Source organism: Anabrus simplex, chromosome 5 (genome assembly GCF_040414725.1).
Source record: "Anabrus simplex isolate iqAnaSimp1 chromosome 5, ASM4041472v1, whole genome shotgun sequence".
Classification (NCBI taxonomy): domain Eukaryota; kingdom Metazoa; phylum Arthropoda; class Insecta; order Orthoptera; family Tettigoniidae; genus Anabrus; species Anabrus simplex.
The window spans coordinates 43675316-43696578 of NC_090269.1; the positions used below are offsets into that span (position 1 = coordinate 43675316).

The window sequence follows — 21263 nt, forward strand, 5'->3', positions numbered from 1 at the left end:
TGGAGCTAATGTAGGATTCATTGCCTCTACTACGTCCAACAGAACTCTTTATTAGTGGCCCTTCCTTAAACGGCTTCCCAGCTCTTGCTAGCCGTAAAGCAACTTTATAACTAGCTCTAAGAGCAGTGTCACTACACCCCGAGGAATGCAAACATTAATGGTTATGAATTTCATGTTTTTGGTCCGTATTGAACTGAGAATAATATATAAGTAATAATAATAACAACGTAAACGTTTCCACCTTTTCAATACTAAAATATATTCACAAAATTATAAATTACACGGTACTAGTTTCGACCCATCTAGGGGTCATCATCAGCCGTATTGGAGCAAGATCACTTTTGGCGAAATCCTAAGAAAATGTTATTTTAAAGAATAACAAGTGAAATGAGATATTATGGTAATAGTTAATAATACAAGGAATATACATACTAAGAGGTTTTTAACAAAGAATAAAGTATAAATGGGGTGTTGTAAAAATTATAATCTTGGAAATCAGTAAGTTCTTGTATTGAAATGACATATATAAAATTATATATGGCTTAGGAAGAGGGCTTAAGGTGGGACTGAAGGGTGCGGGAGAAAGTGTAATTGTCTTGGAAAAGTACCTTTGATTAAATTTAGGATTGAGTTTAGGTTGGCTGCATTATTGTTTCGATCTATTTATCACTTTCCTCAGAAACAATAATGCAGCCAACCTAAACTCAATCCTAAATTTAATCAAAGGTACTTTTTCCAAGACAATTACACTTTCTCCCGCACCCTTCAGCCCCACCTTAAGCCCTCTTCCTAAGCCATATATAATTTTATATATGTCATTTCAATACAAGAACTTACTGATTTCCATGATTATAATTTTTACAACACCCCATTTATACTTTATTCTTTGTTAAAAACCTCTTAGTATGTATATTCCTTGTATTATTAACTATTACCATAATAACATCTCATTTCACTTGTTATTCTTTAAAATAACATTTTCTTAGGATTTCGCCAAAAGTGATCTTTGCTCCAATACGGCTGATGATGACCCCTAGATGGGTCGAAACTAGTACCGTGTAATTTATAATTTTGTGAATATATTTTAGTATTGAAAAGGTGGAAACGTTTACGTTGTTATTATTATTACTTATATATTAGAATGCAAACATATTTTTTTTTTAAATTGCAGAACCCGTAACCAAAATGAAAATGCTACAGTACTGGAACAAACCTCATTTGTGGATATAGAATGCTCTTCTTCAAGATGTTTCAACTTCCTTAATTCTTTCTCTCTGGCGTCTCCTAGATTTCATAATAATTTTCCGAATGTAGTCTGTTGTAGTGTCTTTCAATAGACAATTTTCTTACGCACGTAATTATCGTCCCACAGATTAAGCATTTGGCTTTATCGTCACGACAGACAAAAAAATACGAAAGTTCCCAGTTGGATTGAAATGGACTTTCGTAAGTCTTTGGTTTCTTCGAAACAGGTTGCTCCATTATTATGTTGTTGTCGTGCGCTTATCTATTTCACTGATAAACAAGCCGTCTCTTACCGAACGCTTCGTCGCTCTCAGCACACTACACCATCTGAGTCAATCCGAGTTGAGGCGAGTCGGACCGATGCACAGTGCACAGAGCCTATGCACCTCGCTCTGAACGCGTGAGAGTTTGGGCATTTGATAGGCCCTGTACTAGAAGTAGGGGAAACGAAAATCAAACCAACAGGGAAATTCAAATGCCTTAGAGAGTAGGTAGATTCCAGTACTTCTGTGAAAGAAGCCTTTACATCACAGATCAGGAAAATGGAAACGGCATATCAACTAACCAAAAATGTCTACAGGAAGAAGTCTATACCCATTAACGCCAAGATACGACATTACAGTAAAACCTCATTAATTTGAAATCGCTGGGATGCAAAATCGGACTTTGAATTACGTGATTTTGAATTAACCGCCAAAACGTAATTCAGAAATGCCAACCCTTGCCGCGTCAAGAAATATTATAAGACCAGTTAATGCATGCAATTAACGTTGGTTCACAGTTTAAACCTTTCAAATGCCATGGAAAAAAACTATTTCCAAAATGTATCCAACAAAGTGCATTTACAGTATTCAGATAATTCACTTCGATAACACATTGGCAAACATAACCTCACGCAACGAAAAAAAAAAAAAGCACGATTCAAAGACGAGGAGAAATCTCATTTGGGCCCCTGTGCAAGTGCTTTATTTATTGGATTACTGTACTGTAGGCATTTTAGATGCCTTGTACTTGCATGGAAAGTACCTAATGCCCTTAAAACATCGTGGCTATCTAACTTTCCTATGACGAGGGGAGGAAGGAGGTCTCTAACTGTCCTTGTACGATTTACCACCATGGCACTCCTATCGTAGTCCAGAAATGCCAACCCTACCGCGTCAGGTATTCTAACAATTAAATTGAAATAACAACAACATAGTTCAACCTATTCAATACAAGTAAATAAGAAATGTGGTGTTACATTCCTATTTAATTATAAGCGGGAGCGGTACCGGTTTCGACCCCAATCTGGGTCATCATCAGCCGAATAAAATGCAAAAAAACAATGCATAGGTAAATAAGAAATTAAAGAATGAGTCTTTAACAAAAACAGTTGAAGAAGCAATATAAGAAAATGCGGATAGGCACTACGCGATTTTAAATCGTAAAATCTAGAAGAAGTAGAAGGTCAGTCACTTAAGGCGCGATCTTCTGAATAGAAGCACAACACACGCAAAGTTCGGCACTGTCTCAAAATGTTTACGAGAAGCGGAGAACAGTTAAGTGAGCCAGCCTGCATATACTATCAGGCGCGAAGTCACAATACAATTTAGTAAATATAAAGTCCCAGAATTGTGTAGAAGTCGAAGACAAGTTGCTTGATTGAAACGAATTGCTAGCTCCTGAAGATCAACGCAACATATTCAATGTCCGGCGCTGTGCTTTCAAATGCCGACGAATCCGGTGAATAGCTTAGTGATCCAGTCTCTAATTGTTTCAGTTGCGAAAATGTATTTATATATATATATATAAAATACAATTTAATATAATTGAAGTGTGTAGCTAGGATCTTATAGATTCTTTAGAACAGTTGACGTAAAAAACAATTGTGAAGAGAAAAATGGTAAAAAGTGCATTACCGGAAACAAATTAAAAATGTATATGAACAGTGCGCTACTTCTTGAAGATAAGAATTCAGGTCGTAATTGAGGTAGTCCAAGGCAGCGCAAGGCACGAGTTTAAATTTGAAGGTAAAGACCCAAAATGCAGGTGGCACTATAGTATACAGTTCAATTCGGAAAGTAGGAAAGGTGAAAAGAAAAGATAGGATAGTAGGGTTTTTTTTCGAGAAGAAAGGTGAAAAGAAAAGATAGGATAAGTTAATAAAGGAAGAGGATTAGTAGATAAGCGAAAATTAAAAGGATTGGTAGTTACAAGAGGATGGGAAAGGATAAGATAGGGAAATAAAGGAGGGGTAGTTTAGGGTGGGTTAGGGGGTAGGTTATTGGAGGTAGAAAACAACATTTCTGAAAAACCGAATATCCTATTTGACTTCCTAATTCTTCTTCTCAAAAGTTCTAAATTTCTAAATCCGAATTCAATTTTCCATGCCTTACACAGTTCCTACCCACGTTTTCTATTTCCAATAACCCACCCTCCTAACCCACCCTAAACTACCCCTCCTTTATTTCCCTATCTTATCCTTTCCCATCCTCTTTTAACTTCCAATCCTTTTAATCTTTGCTTATCTACTAATTCTCTTCCTCTATTAACTTATCCTATCTTTTCTTTTCACCTCTCCTCTCAAAAAAAAAAAAAAAAAACCCTACTTTCCGAATTGAACTGTATACTAGTATACTATACTGCCACCTGCATTTTGGGTCTTTACATTCAAATTTAAACTCGTGCCTTGTGCTGCCTTGGACTACCTCAATTACGACCTGAATTCTTATCTTCAAGAAGTAGCGCACTGTGCATATACGTTTTTCATTTGTTTCCGGTAATGCGCTTTTTACCATTTTTCTCTTCACAATTGTTTTTTACGTCAACTGTTCTAAAGAATCTACTAGATCCTAGTTATACACTTCAATTATATTAAATTGTATTTTATATATATACTAGCAAATGTACCCGTGCTTCGCTACGCTATTCTACAATGTATACGGATATCGAAGTAAATTGCTTTACATGAAGTGAATAAAAAAAATTTAATTGCATGTCCCTTGGCGTTATCCGAGAAAAAGCATAGGGAGGTCCGCAGACGTTGTTTCCGATGTGAAGTGCGAGTTGCAGAGTTGTGATGATAACGACAGGTCCACTTGTCTGCCGCAATTCACTATGCGTAAGTTCAGTCACATTTTGATGGGTGAATGTGTTTATAATCGGGGGCACCTATACCTAATGATAAAGAGAATCAGGTAAAAGAGTTTTTAAAAATGCACGCTCCCTTGCCTTCTGCTAGTCAAATCGAGAAAGGAATTATGCATTACAATGGTACACAGGCGTCGGAGAACTACCCTATTCCTATTGCTAGTTAAAGTCGATGTGGGGAGTACTGATTACAACAGCAGACGCCCACCTGCTGAGAATCACTATTGATTTGTAAAGTATTAATTACAATGTAATACACACCCCTTTCTAGATCGCTAAAAATCGACTTAAATTAATAAATGTAGATCGACATACGGAAGTATATGCATGTTCACCTTCATTTACAGAATAACTGCTGCTAAACGGTGCACGATATCGAAAAGCGGATTGTACGGTAAGACACCTCTGGCCTCAATTAGCAATCTAAATGGCTGGCCCTATGATATTTCCTGGTATCTCATCTATTTAAAGGTATGATTGAGCAGAAACGTTGAATAGGGTGAAATTTGTCTAAGGTTTTCACACAGTGAATTACTTTTCAGATACTTATGCGACAGCTTCAAACATAGAATTTGGCTGGTGGGCCAATATTCGTGTAGAATTTGATGATCCCCTCTTTCCTATAAGTGAATATAACCATCAATTATATGTGTACAAAGTGCAAAATTTACGTAAATCCAAATATAGAGCCAAATTTAACATAAGGGATAGAGATACGACAAAAAGTCGTAGGACCAAAGTTGTAGATCACTCCAAATTGAACAGAGATTGTGCCATCTGTTTTGTGATACGACTTACCGCTTAGCCACCTAATACCTCGAAAGGAAGGTCTGCACCGTCATTAAAATTGCCTCCATATTTCGATATTTTTTGGGGGTAAAAAAATAATTTTTTAAACATCTCGTAAATTTTCCATCGGTTACAGGCAAAAAAACTATAATTTTGCCAAATTTCTATTTTCTAACTCGTTTGGGAGATTGTGCTGCCATCTTGGTATGGGGGGGGGGGTTAAAAATGAGGACTTTCAGGAAACTTTTAAGCCCATGAAACCTATAGGTTATCGTTCAGGATAAACATCACCGACTGTGTTCTTATGCAGATTTGAAACTCCCAACGTGTCCCTCTCAGAGAATTTTGAGAATTTTAGAATTTTCTAGAGATCCTGAAGTCATCAGGTTGTCTGGTACCAAGTTTTAAGTTTCTAGGATGCCTAGAATGGTCTCATTAATTCACGTCTGTTTTCATTTTTATGCCTTAATTTATATATGTATAGTACTGTATATATAGATCGCGCCAAACTGACTTCTATTTATTAATATGGATTACATATTTCACCCGCTTCCGAAGTGGTTCTAGGGGCGTCTTACTCCCACAATATGTTTTCCAGGTAGTAAGTCATACTTGAAAATCATACTGGAACATACACACGTCTATTACCTTGGGCATTCTTGACATTTTATTTTTTCACCCTTTATCACCCTCTATGCCAAAGGGGGGCAGTTTTTACAATTTATTTTTTCACCCTTTCTCACCTTCTATGCCAAAGGGTGTTGAAGCTGGACTTTAAAACTCCGGAATATTACTATTCATCTCAGCGACCCGGAAAACTTTGGATTACGCATTATATTCTATTATTATTATACCTCACTCTCCCTCCTCCTAAAGGGGGTTAAATTTGAGTTTTTAAAAATCGGGAATGTTACTATTCATCTCAGCGACCCTGAAAACTATGGCTTCGACACTATTTTCGATTATTTTTAAATCTGAATCCCCCTCACCCCCTACCAGATAGGGGGATGAACTTGGACTTGTAAGACATCCGGGGTCTCTCCATTCATCTCAGCGACCCCGACAACTATGGATTCAACATTATTTTCGTTTATTTTTATATATTACTCTCCAATTGCCACCCACCACGAAAGGGGCTGAACTTTAAAAAATTCTGGAGTGCCATTATTCATCTCAGCGACCCCGAAAAATACGGATTCGACATTACTTTAGATGATTTTTATATCTCAGCCCCTTCGTCTCCCCGTCCCTGCGCTCCTAAGGGTTCCTGGGGTGTCCTACCCCCACGTAGTTTGTCTTCTGATACTAAAATTTCGAAGTGTACAATTCACCTCGGCGAAATCGAAAACTATGTATTTGACACTATTTTCGATTAATTTTATACATCACTCCCCCCTCGCCCCCCCCACCCCAAGGGGGATGAGCTTATAAAATATCCGGAGTCTCACTATTCATCTCAGCGACCCCGACAACTATAGATTCGACACTCTTTTCCATTATTTTCATATACCACTCTCCCATCGCCCCCTACCACGAAGGGGCTGAACTTGGACTTTAAGATATGCTGGAGTGTGACTATATATCTCAGCGACCATGGAAAGTATGGATTCAACACTACTTTTGATGATTTTTGTATCTGAGCCCCCTTGCCCCCCTACCACTAAGGTTTCTTGGGGTGTATTACCCCCACGTGGGGTGTCTCCTGATACTAAAAATCCGGAGTGTCACTATTCATCTCAGTGACCCCGAAAAGTATGGATTCGACATTATTTTCGTTAATTTGTATACCTGACCCCCTTCCCCCCCCCCCCCCCCTAAGGTTTCCTGGGCTGTCTTATCCCCACGTGGTTTGTCTCCTGATCATAAAAATCCGGAGTGTACAATTCACCTCGACGACCCCGAAAACTATGTATTCGACTTTATTTTTGTTTTTTATATATCAGTCCCCCCTCGCCCCCAACCCGAATGAGAGGAGTAATTTGACTTTTTTTAAATCGGGAGTGTCACTATTCACCTCAGCGACCCCAAAAACTACGGATTCGACACTATTTTCGATTATTTTTTTACCTGACCCCCTGACCCCCACTCCTAAGGGGGCTAGAGGTGGCTTACCCCTACAGCTCGTCTTCGGATAGCAAATAATAAGTGTTAAAATTTGATTGAAATTGCTCCAGTGGTTTAGGAGGAGATGTGTCATTTACACACAGACATACATCCATTTTCGTTTATTTTTATATATCACTCCTCCCTCACCCCACCCAAAGGGGGCTGAACTTGGACTTTAAAAAACCCGGAGTGTCACTATTCATCTCAGCGACCCCGAAAAGTATGGATTCGACACTATTTTCGTTAATTTGTATACCTGACCCCATTGCCCCTCCCCCGCCCCTAAGGTTTCTGGGGCTGTCTTACCCCTACGTGGTTTGTCTCCTGATAATAAAAATCCAGAGTGTACAATTCACCTCGATGACCCTGAAAACTATGTATTCAACATTATTTTCGTATTTTTATGTATCACTCCCCCTTCGCCCCCCACCTAAATGGGAGCAGATATTTGATTTTTTTTTAAATCAGGAGTTTCACTATTCACCTCAGCGACCCCAAAAACTATGGATTCGACCCTTTTTTCGATTTTTTTTTTACCTGACCCCCCTAACCACCACCACTAAGGGGGCCAAGGGTGGCTTACCCCCACAGTGCTCGTCTCCAGATAGCAAAGAATAAGTTTCAAAATTTGATTGAAATTGCTCCAGTGGTTTAGGAGAAGATGTGTCATTTACACACATACATTCATCATCAGTCCCCCCCCCCCTCGCTCCCACCCAAAAGGGAGCAGAAATTTGACTTAAAAAAATCGGGAGTGCCACTATTCACCTCAGCGACCCCAAAAACTATGGATTCGACACTATTTCCGATTATGTTTTTACCTGAACCCCCTAACCCCCACCCCTAAGGGGGTTAGAGGTGGCTTACCCCCACAGTGCTCGTTTCCGGATAGCAAATAATAAGTGTTCAAAATTTGATTGAAATTGCTCTAGTGGTTTAGGAGGAGATGTGTCATTTGCACACATACATTCATCATCAGTCCCCCCTCACCCCCCACCCAAATGGAAGCAGAATTTTGACTTTTCAAAAATCGGGAGTGTCACTACTATTCACCTCAGCGACCCCAAAAACTTCGGATTTGACACTATTTTCGATTATTATTTTACGTGACCCACCTAACCCCCACTCCTAAGGGGGCTAGAGGTGGCTTACCCCCACAGTGCTCGTTTCCGGATAGCAAATAATAAGTGTTCAAAATTTGATTGAAATTGCAGAAGTGGTTTAGGAGGAGATGTGTCATTTGCACACATACATTCATCATCAGTCCCCCCTCGCCCCCCACCCAAATGGGAGCAGAATTTTGACTTTTCAAAAATCGGGAGCGTCACTACTATTCACCTCAGCGACCCCAAAAACTATGGATTCAACACTATTTTCGATTATTTTTTTTACCTGACCCCCTAATCACCCACCCCTAAGGGGGGGGGGGTAGTGTTGGCTTGACCCCACAGTGCTCGTCTCCAGATAGCAAATAATAAGTGTTCAAAATTTGATTGAAATTGCTCCAGTGGTTTGGGAGGAGATGTGTCATTTACACACATACATTCATCATCAGTCCCCCCTCGCCCCCACCCAAATGGGAGCAGAATTTTGACTTTTAAAAAATCGGGAGTGTCACTATTCACCTCAGCGACCCCAAAAACTATGGATTCGACACTATTTTCGATTATGTTTTTACGTGACCCCCCTAACCCCCCACCCCTAAGTGGGGTAGTGGTGGCTTACCCCCACAGTGCTCGTCTCCAGACAGCAAATAATATGTGTTCAAAAAATTTGATTGAAATTCCTCCAGTGGTTTAGGAGGAGATGTGTCATTTACACACATACATTCATCATCAGTCCCCCCTCGCCCCCTACCCAAATGGGAGCAGAATTCTGACTTTTCAAAAATCGGGAGTGTCACTACTATTCACCTCAGCGACCCCAAAAACTATGGATTCTACACTATTTTCGATTATTTTTTTACCTGACCCCCCTAATCCCCCACCCCTAAGGGGGGTAGTGGTGGCTTACCCCCACAGTGCTCGTCTCCAGATAGCAAATAATATGTGTTCAAAATTTGATTGAAATTGCTCCAGTGGTTTAGGAGGAGATGTGTCATTTACACACATACATTCATCATCAGTCCCCCCTCGCCCCCTACCCAAATGGGAGCAGAATTTTGACTTTTTAAAAATCGGGAGTGTCACTATTCACCTCAGCGACCCCAAAAACTATGGATTCGACACTATTTTCGATTATTTTTTTACCTGAACCCCCTAACCCCCACTCCTAAGGGGGCTAGAGGTGGCTTACCCCCACAGTGCTCGTCTCCGGATAGCAAAAAATAAGTGTTCAAAATTTGATTGAAATTGCTCCAGTGGTTTAGGAGGAGATGTGTCATTTACATACAAACATACAAACATTCATTTTTATATATAGAGACAGACATATACATTTTCGCAACCGAAACAATTAGAGACTGGATCACTAAGCTATTCACCGGGTTCCATCGGCATTTGAAAGCACAGCGCCGGACATTGAATATGTTGTGTTGATCTTCAGGATCTAGCAATTTGTTTCAATCAAGCGACTTGTCGACTTCTACACAATTCTGGGACTTCATATTTAGTAAATTGTATTGTGACTTCGTGCCTGATAGTATATGCAGTCTGGCTCACTTAATTGACCTCCGCTTCTCAAACATTTTGAGACAGTGCCGAACTTTGCGTGTGTTGTGCTACTATTCAGAAGATCGCGCCTTAAGTGACTGACCTCCTACTTCTTCTAGATTTTACGATTTAAAATCGCGCAGTGCCTATCCCCATTTTCTTATACTGCTGCTTCTACTGTTTTTGTTAAAGACTCATTCTTTAATTTCTTATTTACCTATGCATTGTTTTTTGCATTTTATTCGGCTGATGATGACCCAGATTGGGGTCGAAACTGGTACCGCTCCTGCTTATAATTAAATAGGAATGTAACACCACATTTCTTATTTACTTGTATTGAACAGGTTGAACTACGTTTATTTGTTATTTCAATTTGTGATACAGTTCAATACGGAACATCATGATCAAAAAAATTAATCTTTAAATCAGGTATTCTAAGACCAATTAATGCATACAGTCACCTTGATTCACAGTTTAAACCTTTCAAATGCCATGAAAAAAAAAAAAAGATTTCCACAATGTATCCAACAAGGTGCATTTATATTATTCAGATAATGACTTTGGATAAATCTCTGGCAAACATAACCTCATGCGCAGAGAGAGAGAGAGAGAGAGAGAGAGAGAGAGAGATATGCTGGATCTCCTGTGCAAGTGCTTTATTGTTTGGATTACTGTACTGTTTACATTTTTAAATGCCTTGTACTTGCACGGAAAGCCCCCGATGCCCTTAAACTATCAAGGCTTTTCGAACTTTCCTATAACGAGTGGAGGAAGTTTCTTGTTTCTGTCTGCATTGCAACACAGTGCAAAGACCCCACCCTTGTACGATTTTCTGGCCTGGCACTTCTCTCCTTTAAAACCATAAGTCCATTTGGATTTAGCATTTTTTAAAAACGCCATGCAGTTTCATCGGCATTGACAATATTGTTCGGTGCGTACGAAGTGATTATGAGCCACGCTTTTTCGCCAACTGTTGGCATCGGCAGTGTTCCCGGATTCTGCTTTTCCGCACACAGCCTGCTAAGTGATATTGTGGCATTCCTTAAAACGCTGAATACAAACGAATTAAGATTTCACACGAACTTAATATCATGAAGCACACTGTAGACACACCAAAGTGAGTGAAAGTGCGGAAAGCTACCCTTGCACTTTCTGGAAGACTCATTCTATTGTAACATGGAGAAATTTTGAATTTAAATTACTCCGTAAAATACTATCTTTTAAAAATTTTTGGTAATGAGACAGACTTTGTTCTTCGAATTACAAATTATGCGTATTTCGAATTAAACAATTTAAATAACAAGCAAAATCATCCTTCATGTTTCCGGGAATGAGAGCCACTTCGAATTAGACAGGATTTTGAATTAACCGATTTCAAATTTTTGAGGTTCTACTGTACTGCACACTAATACGATCGGAGGCTTTATATAATGCAGAATGCTTTACTCTGAATAGAAAATGTCTGATCGAGGAATTAGAAATAAAAGAAAGGCTGATCTTGAGGAAAATCCTAGGGCCAATCGAAGACAATGGTGAATTTAGAAGCGGACATAATCATGAACTCTACTACACATTTGTAGAAAAAAATCACAGACACCATTCGCAGGAGGAGAATTGTTTCCTACAACCACATTGACCGTATGAATCCTACAAGGCTGAGCAATAAGATCTCTATTTACTTTCTCAACAAGAAACCAAGCAGGCATGGTTCACAGAGGTAGAGAAAGACTTGCAAGAAGCGAGGATAAAAAAGGAGGACATCCAGAAACGTATTCCGCTCAAGAAGAAACTCCAAGAGCATCGTGGTTTCCAAGAAAAGGCAAAACTAAAAACTGGCAAAACATGGACTGAAGCGAGGAAAGAACAGCATAGGATTCAAATGCAGGAATACTGAGCGAAAGTTAAAGTCAAGCACAAGGGAAAGGAAAAGGACAGCTGAAATAACGTGGTCCGTAGATGGCCGAAAGACGGCAATAATAATAATAATAATAATAATAATAATAATAATAATAATAATAATAATAATAATAATAATAATAATAATGTCTTCTGGAAAGGCTTGGCACACACATAATAAGGATGAAATGAATTGCGAAGATGTCAAACACCCAGTCCCCAAGCCAGGGAAATTAAAAGTATGAGAAGGTTGATTTCTGGGAAGATGCGGGGTAGGCTTACCATTTTAACCTAACAGCAATTTATCTGCATACTTTAGTTGCGAGAATGGTTTATCCAGTACCTGTCTTATATGGTTCAGCCTTTTTACAAAAGAAACCCCACTCGGTCAGTCACGTTATACACTGTACCGGTAACTACAAATAACCTAAGATTATTCTGAGAACCGTAATACAGTACTACTGAAATACACCAATAATTTTCTCAACTATAAACAATCAGTAAGATGTCTTGTTCATACAACAGCAAACACGTGACACCGCAGTACATGGGTCAATCGTGTCTGTTCGGAGTCATCCCGAGAACTTTGAGTCAATGAGCTCTCTCCCTCCTTAGCAGTGGCAAGGTGAGCGGCGACCTGAAGGTCCAAAGCCTTGCCCACCTTCGGTCCCCGCACCTATTGTTCATTCAGCAGCAAGCCGCACGAGGTGAGGTGGGGGGGGGGAGAAGGACGCAGTGCCTGAACTACGATATCAGTCTCCGATGCCTTGTACTAAAAAATACAAGCGACTTTTTTTTTCATTGCTTTCAAGTTTTGTAAATGGAACGATGTGTCAGACGCTTACATTATAATGTGATTTAGATTTCCATCTTTCTCATTTGAGATTTGAGCTACACCGATAGTGTTCGTAGGCCTCAATATATGCCACTGCTCTGGACAAACTATCAACTGTCAAGCTACTGTGACATCATTATTGGTTTTTTCTTTTTTTTTTTTTTTTTTTTGCTAGTTGCTTTACGGCGCACCGACACAGATAGGTCTTATGGCGACGATGGGATAGGAAAGGGTTAGGAGTGGGAAGGAAGTGGCCGTGGTGTGAAAATGGTGAAAATGGGAAACCACAGAAAACCATCTTCAAGGCTGCTGACAGTGGTGTTTGAACCCACTATCTTCCGGATGCAAGCTCACAGCTGCACGCCCTTAACCACACGGCCAACTCGCCCAGTCATCATGAGTTTTATGATATTATCCAATAGCTCACTAATACAGGACAATATAAAAAAGTGGTGGTGGTAATTATTGCTTTAAGGAGAAGCACAACTAGGCACCTACTGATGAAAGATAAAATTAGGAGGGATCTCAGGTACAGGAATCTTACAGAATGAACACAGTGACATCTTCAGAGGAAAGGTTTAAGTAGGTCCAGTTTTAAGTTCACTGTTTCTCCTGTAGAGGAGTACCTTAAGGTGCCTGTGGCTAGTCGGGGTTCTGTTGCCTCCCATATAGTGCTTACTGATTATGTATGTTGTTTTGTGTACTGCACCATATGCTAATAATAATAATAATAATAATAATAAATAATATTATTATTATTATTGTTCCGAGGTATCTGTGGAACAACAGAGGTGAAAGAAGGTGCTGGGGTGAATGGTTCTAACTACTTTGTCAAGAAAGAATTTAAACAGAAATGGGAGGTTGTATTTTTTGAAAAGTAAGACGTTAACAAATTCTCACTTCGTGAGATAACAATTACATAGCAAATTAAAACAAGATTCAGAAAAGAAAAAAAATTCAAGATTTTAAATCTTTTCGGCTACAAGCCCTTAGTTTTACAATTTTTGAACTTCCAAATCAAACATTACAAAGGGTCAAAAATTTACCAAGGGCAGAAATCCCCTTAATACCTGGAGCACTTGCTCCCAATTAGAATATAAGGCCTCCCAGAAGCACATTTACAATACATAAAAGAGCTGACCCGCTCTCAATTTGTCAAGCCTATTAAAGCCCATACCAGACTTTACAATTAATTGCCCTCAAGGCACAACTCACAAAATGACACAGGGGTATCTTGTACCCAACCTACTGGGCCTTAGCAGAAAAAGAACAGGTTAAGTAAATGGCCCGACATACAAAAGGAATGGAGGCGTGAATTTGCACTCCTACATGAAACTTCTTAAAACCTAAAAGGCACTAGGCCGATGAAACAGGGGCTATTCCCCAACTATGGAGGTGAAATTTAAACGTTACGGGAGAAAAAGAAATTCAGTTACCAAAACGTAGTCACCTCAAACCAAAATGAAGGGGAGCTCGAGAGGGTAAATCACTCTCTATCCCTGAATTACATTTACAAATTTACATAAGCCGGCGGAAAATTACATTATAGTAAAGTAGGTTACATGGAAAAAGTTTCGGACCTTTCCCGCGCGTTAAACTGCTGAGCTAGCAAGAAATAAAGATGTTAAGCGGCCATTACCTTACTGAAGAGCTGCTGCCTGAAGAAAGAGGCGCTTTCCGCCTCCTGCTACACGTCCAAACACTAGGTTATAGGTTGATCAAGTGGCCGAGAGACAAGAAAATCAGCAGTTTTTATACCCTCGGGGAAAGTTCGAGACCTTTCATGAACAATTTAGACACACCCACAGGTTTTTATTGGCTACAGTATACAGTTACACACAAAATCGAAGAAGACATACGGGATTGGCTGAAAATTAATTACAGAAATAATTGATTGGCTAACTTCAAAACTGGTGGAAAGAAAAGATAAATATTGCCAACCCAAAGATGAATGAACAAAATTTAGTAAAGAAAAAATATTATGAGTACAAAATTTCTTCAAGAAAGTTCCTTCACTTCGCACCAGGGTGCATGATCATAGTTTTTAGGCAGTGACATCTATGAGAGAATGTCTAAACTTCTTGATAAATAGTAAACAAAAACACGTCGAAATTCACACAGTGACATCTTCAGAGGAAAGGTTTAAGTAGGTCCAGTTTTCAGTTCACTGTTTCTCCTGTAGAGGAGTACCTTAAGGCAGAATTTTCAAATATGCGGCGTAGAGGTGTACCACCCGGTACAATTATTATTATTATTATTATTATTATTATTCCCTCTTCCCAACTGCCTTGTCACGGACAAATTCTTTGAGGCGTATGTTACTATCTTCCTTTCTAAGTCTTTCTTTGACGAATATTTATATACTTTGTTCATTTTCCATTACATAAATATAATAATTATAATGCTATTGTCTTAACGTCCCACCAACTACTTTTAAATTTTTTGGAGACACCAAGGTGCCAGAATTGATGGTACACAAGTAATATGCCTTGGTATTTAATTTAGTATGCATCAAATCAGTCTACGGGCTAATGACCCAAACATAACACACACAATGTCCATTTTTAAATAGCCTCTTCAGTTCCGAGGAGAAACTTAGGACCTTGTTTTCAAAAAATATAAATGATTAAAGACTCTACTGGGTTCAATACATGACTTAATCACTACAGTTATTTTTATCTTCAAATTTTCAGAAATTTATCAGTCATGTAACATAACTTGGGACTAAATTTAGGGTCAAATACCAGCAACTGTATAGTGTACAACACCAAAGGCGTAAAACAACTGTCATATCATGTTTCAAGAAAAGGATGGAGAGATCTAATGTATCGCATCAGAACTGAAGAAGATAGTGAACTGAGGACAAATCTGTTCAGTAATTTGTTATTCTGTTACTAACTCACCTGTAACTGTTCATCTACAACTGACACCCTTGTTAGTTCTGACTCTCCAGAACAAGTTCGACACATTTCACAATCTAATCCAAACATGGGTGATGTAGAAGTCACTTCTTCATAAATATCTTTTGAAAAAACATAATTTTGAAACCTGTGGATGAAAAGAAACAACTTTTATAGAAATAATATACTATCTCCCTTTACTGAAACACACTGGTAAAAAGTAGGAACATAAAATTCACTGATTCAGTTTGATAGTTGCCATAATTAACACCAAACTGACTTCTTATAATATATATATATTAAAGGAAAGAAAGCAAGTTCCTTAATTACCTGGTGAATTAGTGGAAACCTTTACGTCTCCACACAATAGCCATTGATGTTCCTGATAATTTTATCTAAAACCATTAAGATCTTCATAAGTTTCTTTCAGAAAAGCAGAATGAATGTACAACTTAAATTGATGGGAATGTAATTCTATTATGCAATAAAACTGTTTTGAGACTTCTTTTAAAAGAGCCATAAATAAATGTCAGTCATTACTATCGTAAGTTAGCTCTCTCAGTTGAAGAATTACCCGAGGTATGTCACAACAATAAAGGTGGTCTTCCATCTTGAGATTCTTATTCTCAATTCCTATACCAGTAAAATGTTATTTCTGGTACAAGGAGATTTTTTCTTTAAATCTAGAATTCAGTATTTTGCTTTATCCTTGTTAAGACCAAAGTCTTGTACTAAATCATTCAACTTGGTTTGAATAAAAAGCTGGGCCTTATCTTCATGAGTGGGAGGTGAGAAATCTTTGTTAAGATTCAACTGTGGGTACCCAAAAGATAATCAAAACAGACTTTCAACCTATTAGGTCATGTTAAGTACATTTAGTACGTGTTGAAGAGATGTCAAGTACAGAACAAAAATGGCCAACCGGACACCAGTGGGATCTGAACCCACAACCAACGTGAAGACAAATGGTGAACACGACTTTTAGGCCTACATATAAAGGTCAATTTTTTTTTTCTATTTTACTTTACGTCGCAGCGACACAGATAGGTCTTATGGCGACGATAGGAAAGGAAAGGCCTAGGATGGGAAGGAAGTGGCCGTGGCCTTAATTAAGGTACAGCCCCAGCATTTGTCCTGTCTGAAAATGGGAAACCATGGAAAACCATCTTCAGGGCTGCTGACAGTGGGGTTTGAAGAACCCACTATCTCCCGAATACTGGATACTGGCCGCACTTTAGCGATTAAGGCTATCGAGGATGCTAAAGGGGTTTATTGTGTCACATATTCAATACATTATAAATGTAATAGGTGACACAATAAACCCTTTAGCATCCTACATATAAGACCTTCAATATGGATAACAATGATATTTATCACTTACAGCTATCGATCTCGGTAAAGTCAGTTTTAGTTACTCATATCACCTCATTCATTTCATCTCAATTCCTCTGATGAGGTTGACAACATGAAGGACATATGATTGTAAAAACTCGCTACGAAGATTTGTCTCACTTCATACTCAACCCCGTAGAGAAAAGGGATAAAGGTATCGTGTTGTTATATTATGCAATACTGATACAAAATAACTTAATGGCCAGTCATTCGTCTCTGTTAGTTGAGCAGTGTAGGCCTACCACATAGTAAACCTGATCACAACTTACATTTGAATTATCGTCTTGCGCCGCCAACTTCCCTGCTACCGGCGTGTCATCATTCCAACTGACGTCATCTTCACTGCCATCTTGTCAGCCATGCACTGCAATCGAGAGCATTCGAGGTCCCGTCTTTTTGAACCTTTTAAAAATAGTTTTGATCCTGACTATAGAGTCCAAACAGTGTGAGGTACTCCCAAATGGTTTCTGAAGATGGTCTCTGATATTTCCAGTTGGTGTATGTGTAGCAGAAGCCACTCCTTAAAAATAAAGCTGTGTTGTAGAAAGAGTGCCAAACCACCAGTGTATGTTACTTGTTGTATTTCTTAATGTAATACATAGTGACTGGAAGCATGCTTTCTATAACTGCAGCTGTTGAAAGCCAGACCTTTATTTTAAAGTATATTTCATGCTTGTTCTCTACATTTATTACATCAGGATTTACCTAAACAGCTGTACATGAGAGAAGAGAGACCACATTGTTTAGGTTAGGTATACTATCGTCCAGATAGTGACAAAAGTTCGACGGGAAGAATAAAAATGTATAACAGGAAAGTTTGCCGTATTTATGGATATCTACAAGTGTGGCGGTAATGCATTTTATTATCACAATATTTAATTTTGTACGTACATTGTCTCCATTTTTCTTATTAACTTTTTGAGCACTTACAGATAAGGATAAAAGTTTCCACCTGTTCAATACAATAAAGTAGTGAAATAATTAAAATATCACATTTATTATCTGTCATTTAGGGACCGGATTCGGCTCCTTCCTGTGCCATCATCAGCCTAAGAAATTTTTGCAATGCTTTTTAAATAGCTACATGAAATACTTGTACCAGTATAAGAACATGAACAGAACATTCTAAACTAAGTTGTAATTTTTTTTTAAATTATCATTACGTATGTGACTTAAAATCTATGTGATTAAAATACAGAGACTAGATTAATCTTTGTAGGGTAATAGACACGTCATGACGCATTTTTAAATTTAGAGCCCTTTGCGTTATCAATTTGATATAACTATTATAAAACTAATTGTGACACCCAGTTTTTTATAAAATCTTTCCTGTAGGGCAAAACTCATACAGCTATACAGTATGTACGACACGAAGGTGCTGAAACCGGTCCCTAAATGACAAATAATAAATGTGATATTTTAATCATTTCACTATTTTATTGTATTGAACAGGTGGAAACCTTTATCTGTAAATTTCAATTCAATACGGACCGAAAATGAAATTTTTGACATTAAACTCTTTGAGCGTCAAGGGATGATTTTTCACTCCTCTGTGAGCTTGCAGAAAGAGCCAGTAATGATATTTCATCCCTCATGCAGACTCGTTTAGAAGCCGTCGTAGTTCTTCCTTTTCCGTTAGATGGTAGCAAATATCAGTACATTCTCATCAAGGAAGGTGTGTAGTCTCCAAATTTACCACTAGGAGCCACATATACTCATTTGTTTTAGTGTGATGAACATTTAAAAATGTGAAGGTCGTGTCCGCACATCTTGTGCACATGTCAATAATGATGGCGGACTTATGGGACAACGTATTTACAGTCTGATTACATACATAGTTTAGAGACTGATGATGATTATGTCGAGTCAAAAAGTGAACTGGACTTCATAATAGCGTTGAAAACACTTCTAGTGAGGTTATAGTCAGTGAGAGTGGTTCTGAAAATGATTTTGTAAATGGACACCACCAATTGCCGAGGTTAGAGATAATTCGGAAAGTAATGAAGATTTCCACGGTAATATTGGTATTAACAATATTACACATTGCCATTATTCACTGAAGTTACCCTTGATTGATTTATCATACCAACCGCCTCACCCTTTCCTCGAGTTACCTGGACCGGAACATGCCCCTCCTCATGATGCTGAACCTACTATAGCTTATATTTTGAATATTATGACATATTATCACTCCAAATAACTTAATTTTATTCAAAACGACATTCAAGAGTCTGTGCTATAAAAAATACCATCAGTTAGTGTACAATACTGATTTTTAGAACTACATACTGTATTTGGCTTAAAAAGTGGATTTACATTAATTGTATTTAAAATTTTTAAATTCATGATTTATTTTAATTTTAACTATAAATGACTTTAGGTATAAAGTGCCATTAATTCAAAGCAACACACTTTTTATATAACCAAAAAAGTTTCACTGAGAATGGGTATCAAAATTGAGAGAGTTGCAAATCGGACAATAAGAGGGCGGCAATACCTTATTATGTTTTGTTTGGTGTCTCCGAAAATCGTTAGAAGTGGGGACACAAAAACAATATTCTTCTTATTATTATATGTTACGTATGTTGGAGACTAAAACAACCGTTGTAACTGGATAGTTTTTATCTCGTTTTAAACTTACTTCACTCCAAAAAATACCTATATTGGCCCGAGTTGCGAGATATTAAACGATCACTTTGTTAATGATCTCGCCTGCTATATTAATAGCAACAACTGTGAATATTTCTCAACTAAATTAAACTAGTTTACTCATCCCGAGGTGGTGCAGCTGTTTTTAGACACACCTCCAGTGGAGGGGAGTTACAAGTACCATTTTTACCGCATATCAACCTTCTAGCCATTCGTAAATCTCTGGCAGTACGGTATCGGGAATCGAACTCAGACTCCCGAAAATGGCAGCTAATTGTGCTTACCATTACGCTGGCGGACATTCTTAACTACAAAACACAGACATATACCATGACTGATGCATGCTTGCAATGTGCGGGTTGGAGACACGAAACTATTCACCTATTTGTGCGAAGTCATCAGAGCTGCAGTAAGCCTACGCTATGGAGGTGGACATTCCTTAACTATAAAATGCAGATGAACTGCATGACTTCTACGAGTTTTCATTGCGTGGGTCATGCGGATGAAACTATTCACAAATTTGTACGATGTCATCAGAGCTGCAAGAAGACTTGTACCCGCTTTGAAGCAGAATCGTTGTTCTGTGACGAATTTCGTTGCGGGGTCTTGTATGCACGATTTTTTCTCTTTTTCTTCGTCTCAAAAAGTCAGGGGCTAGGGGGTGTCTAATACGCAAGGGGGTCCAATACACGAGTAAGTACGGTATTATGTTAAGACAACCATATTTTCCTTTAAGGGCTGGGTTTATATTATCTTCATCATCATAAATTTTCCTCATCCAGCTCCAACTGGATTGGGATGTTTATGGCACCTTTACATCTTCCTCTATCTAACCACCATGGTTCCTTCTTAACTATGTTTCAATCCAGGCTTTTAATTAAACTATCCTCGATCATTTTCAACCACCTCGGTCTGAGTCTCCCTCTTACCCTCCTTCCTTCTATGTGGGTCTTCAACGTCCATTTTGAATCCTCCTTCCATCCTCTTTAACATGTCCAAACCATCTAAATTTATTCTTCTCTGTTTTGCCGTAAAACTTTTCCACTCCAATTTCCTTCCAAACATCCTTATTTCTTACTCTGTTCTTTCTTGTCTTTCCTATCATACACTGGTGGGAAAAAATATCCAAACACCATGAAATAAGGATGTAGAATACAGAAATTTTGGCAATATATTTGTCAGGGTAACATATTTAATTGATTAAAGGTACAAGACTACAGGTTATTATCCGCGTGAGAAAAGCCACCTTTGTCGCCATAAGACCTATCTGTGTCGATACAACGTAAAGCAACTAGAGAAAGAAAAAAAAATGGAAAGAAAAAAAGAAAAGCCACCGCAAATGTGCCATGCTGGTCCATTAATAACCAGAGTAATTGCCTGACTGTTGAATGCAAGCATGCAAACGTGCATGCATTGTGTCGTACAAGTGCCGGATGTCAGTTTGTGGGATGGAGTTCCATGCCTGGCTCAGGTCAATACAAGGACGGTTAATGCTGATTGTGGATGACGCTGGAGTTGTTGTCCAATGATGTTCATACGTGTTCGACTGGGGACAGATCAGGAGATCGAGCAGGCCAGGGCAACATGTCGACACTCTGCGGAGCATGTTGGGTTACAACAGCGGCATGGGTGCATGCATTATCCTGTTGGAAAACACCCCCGAGAATGCTC

General features: G+C 38.5%; 1 protein-coding gene across 3 annotated transcripts in view; it reads right to left on the bottom strand.

The window, feature by feature from the left end:
• Rexo5 (RNA exonuclease 5) overlaps positions 1 to 21263 on the bottom strand; it is a 164989-nt gene that overhangs the window by 42739 nt on the left and 100987 nt on the right. For all 3 annotated transcript variants that reach the window (XM_067146856.2, XM_067146858.2, XM_067146857.2), the window contains one exon: positions 15555 to 15699. In XM_067146856.2, the coding sequence (XP_067002957.1) occupies positions 15555 to 15699 (145 nt within the window). The remainder of the gene's footprint in view (positions 1 to 15554; positions 15700 to 21263) is intronic.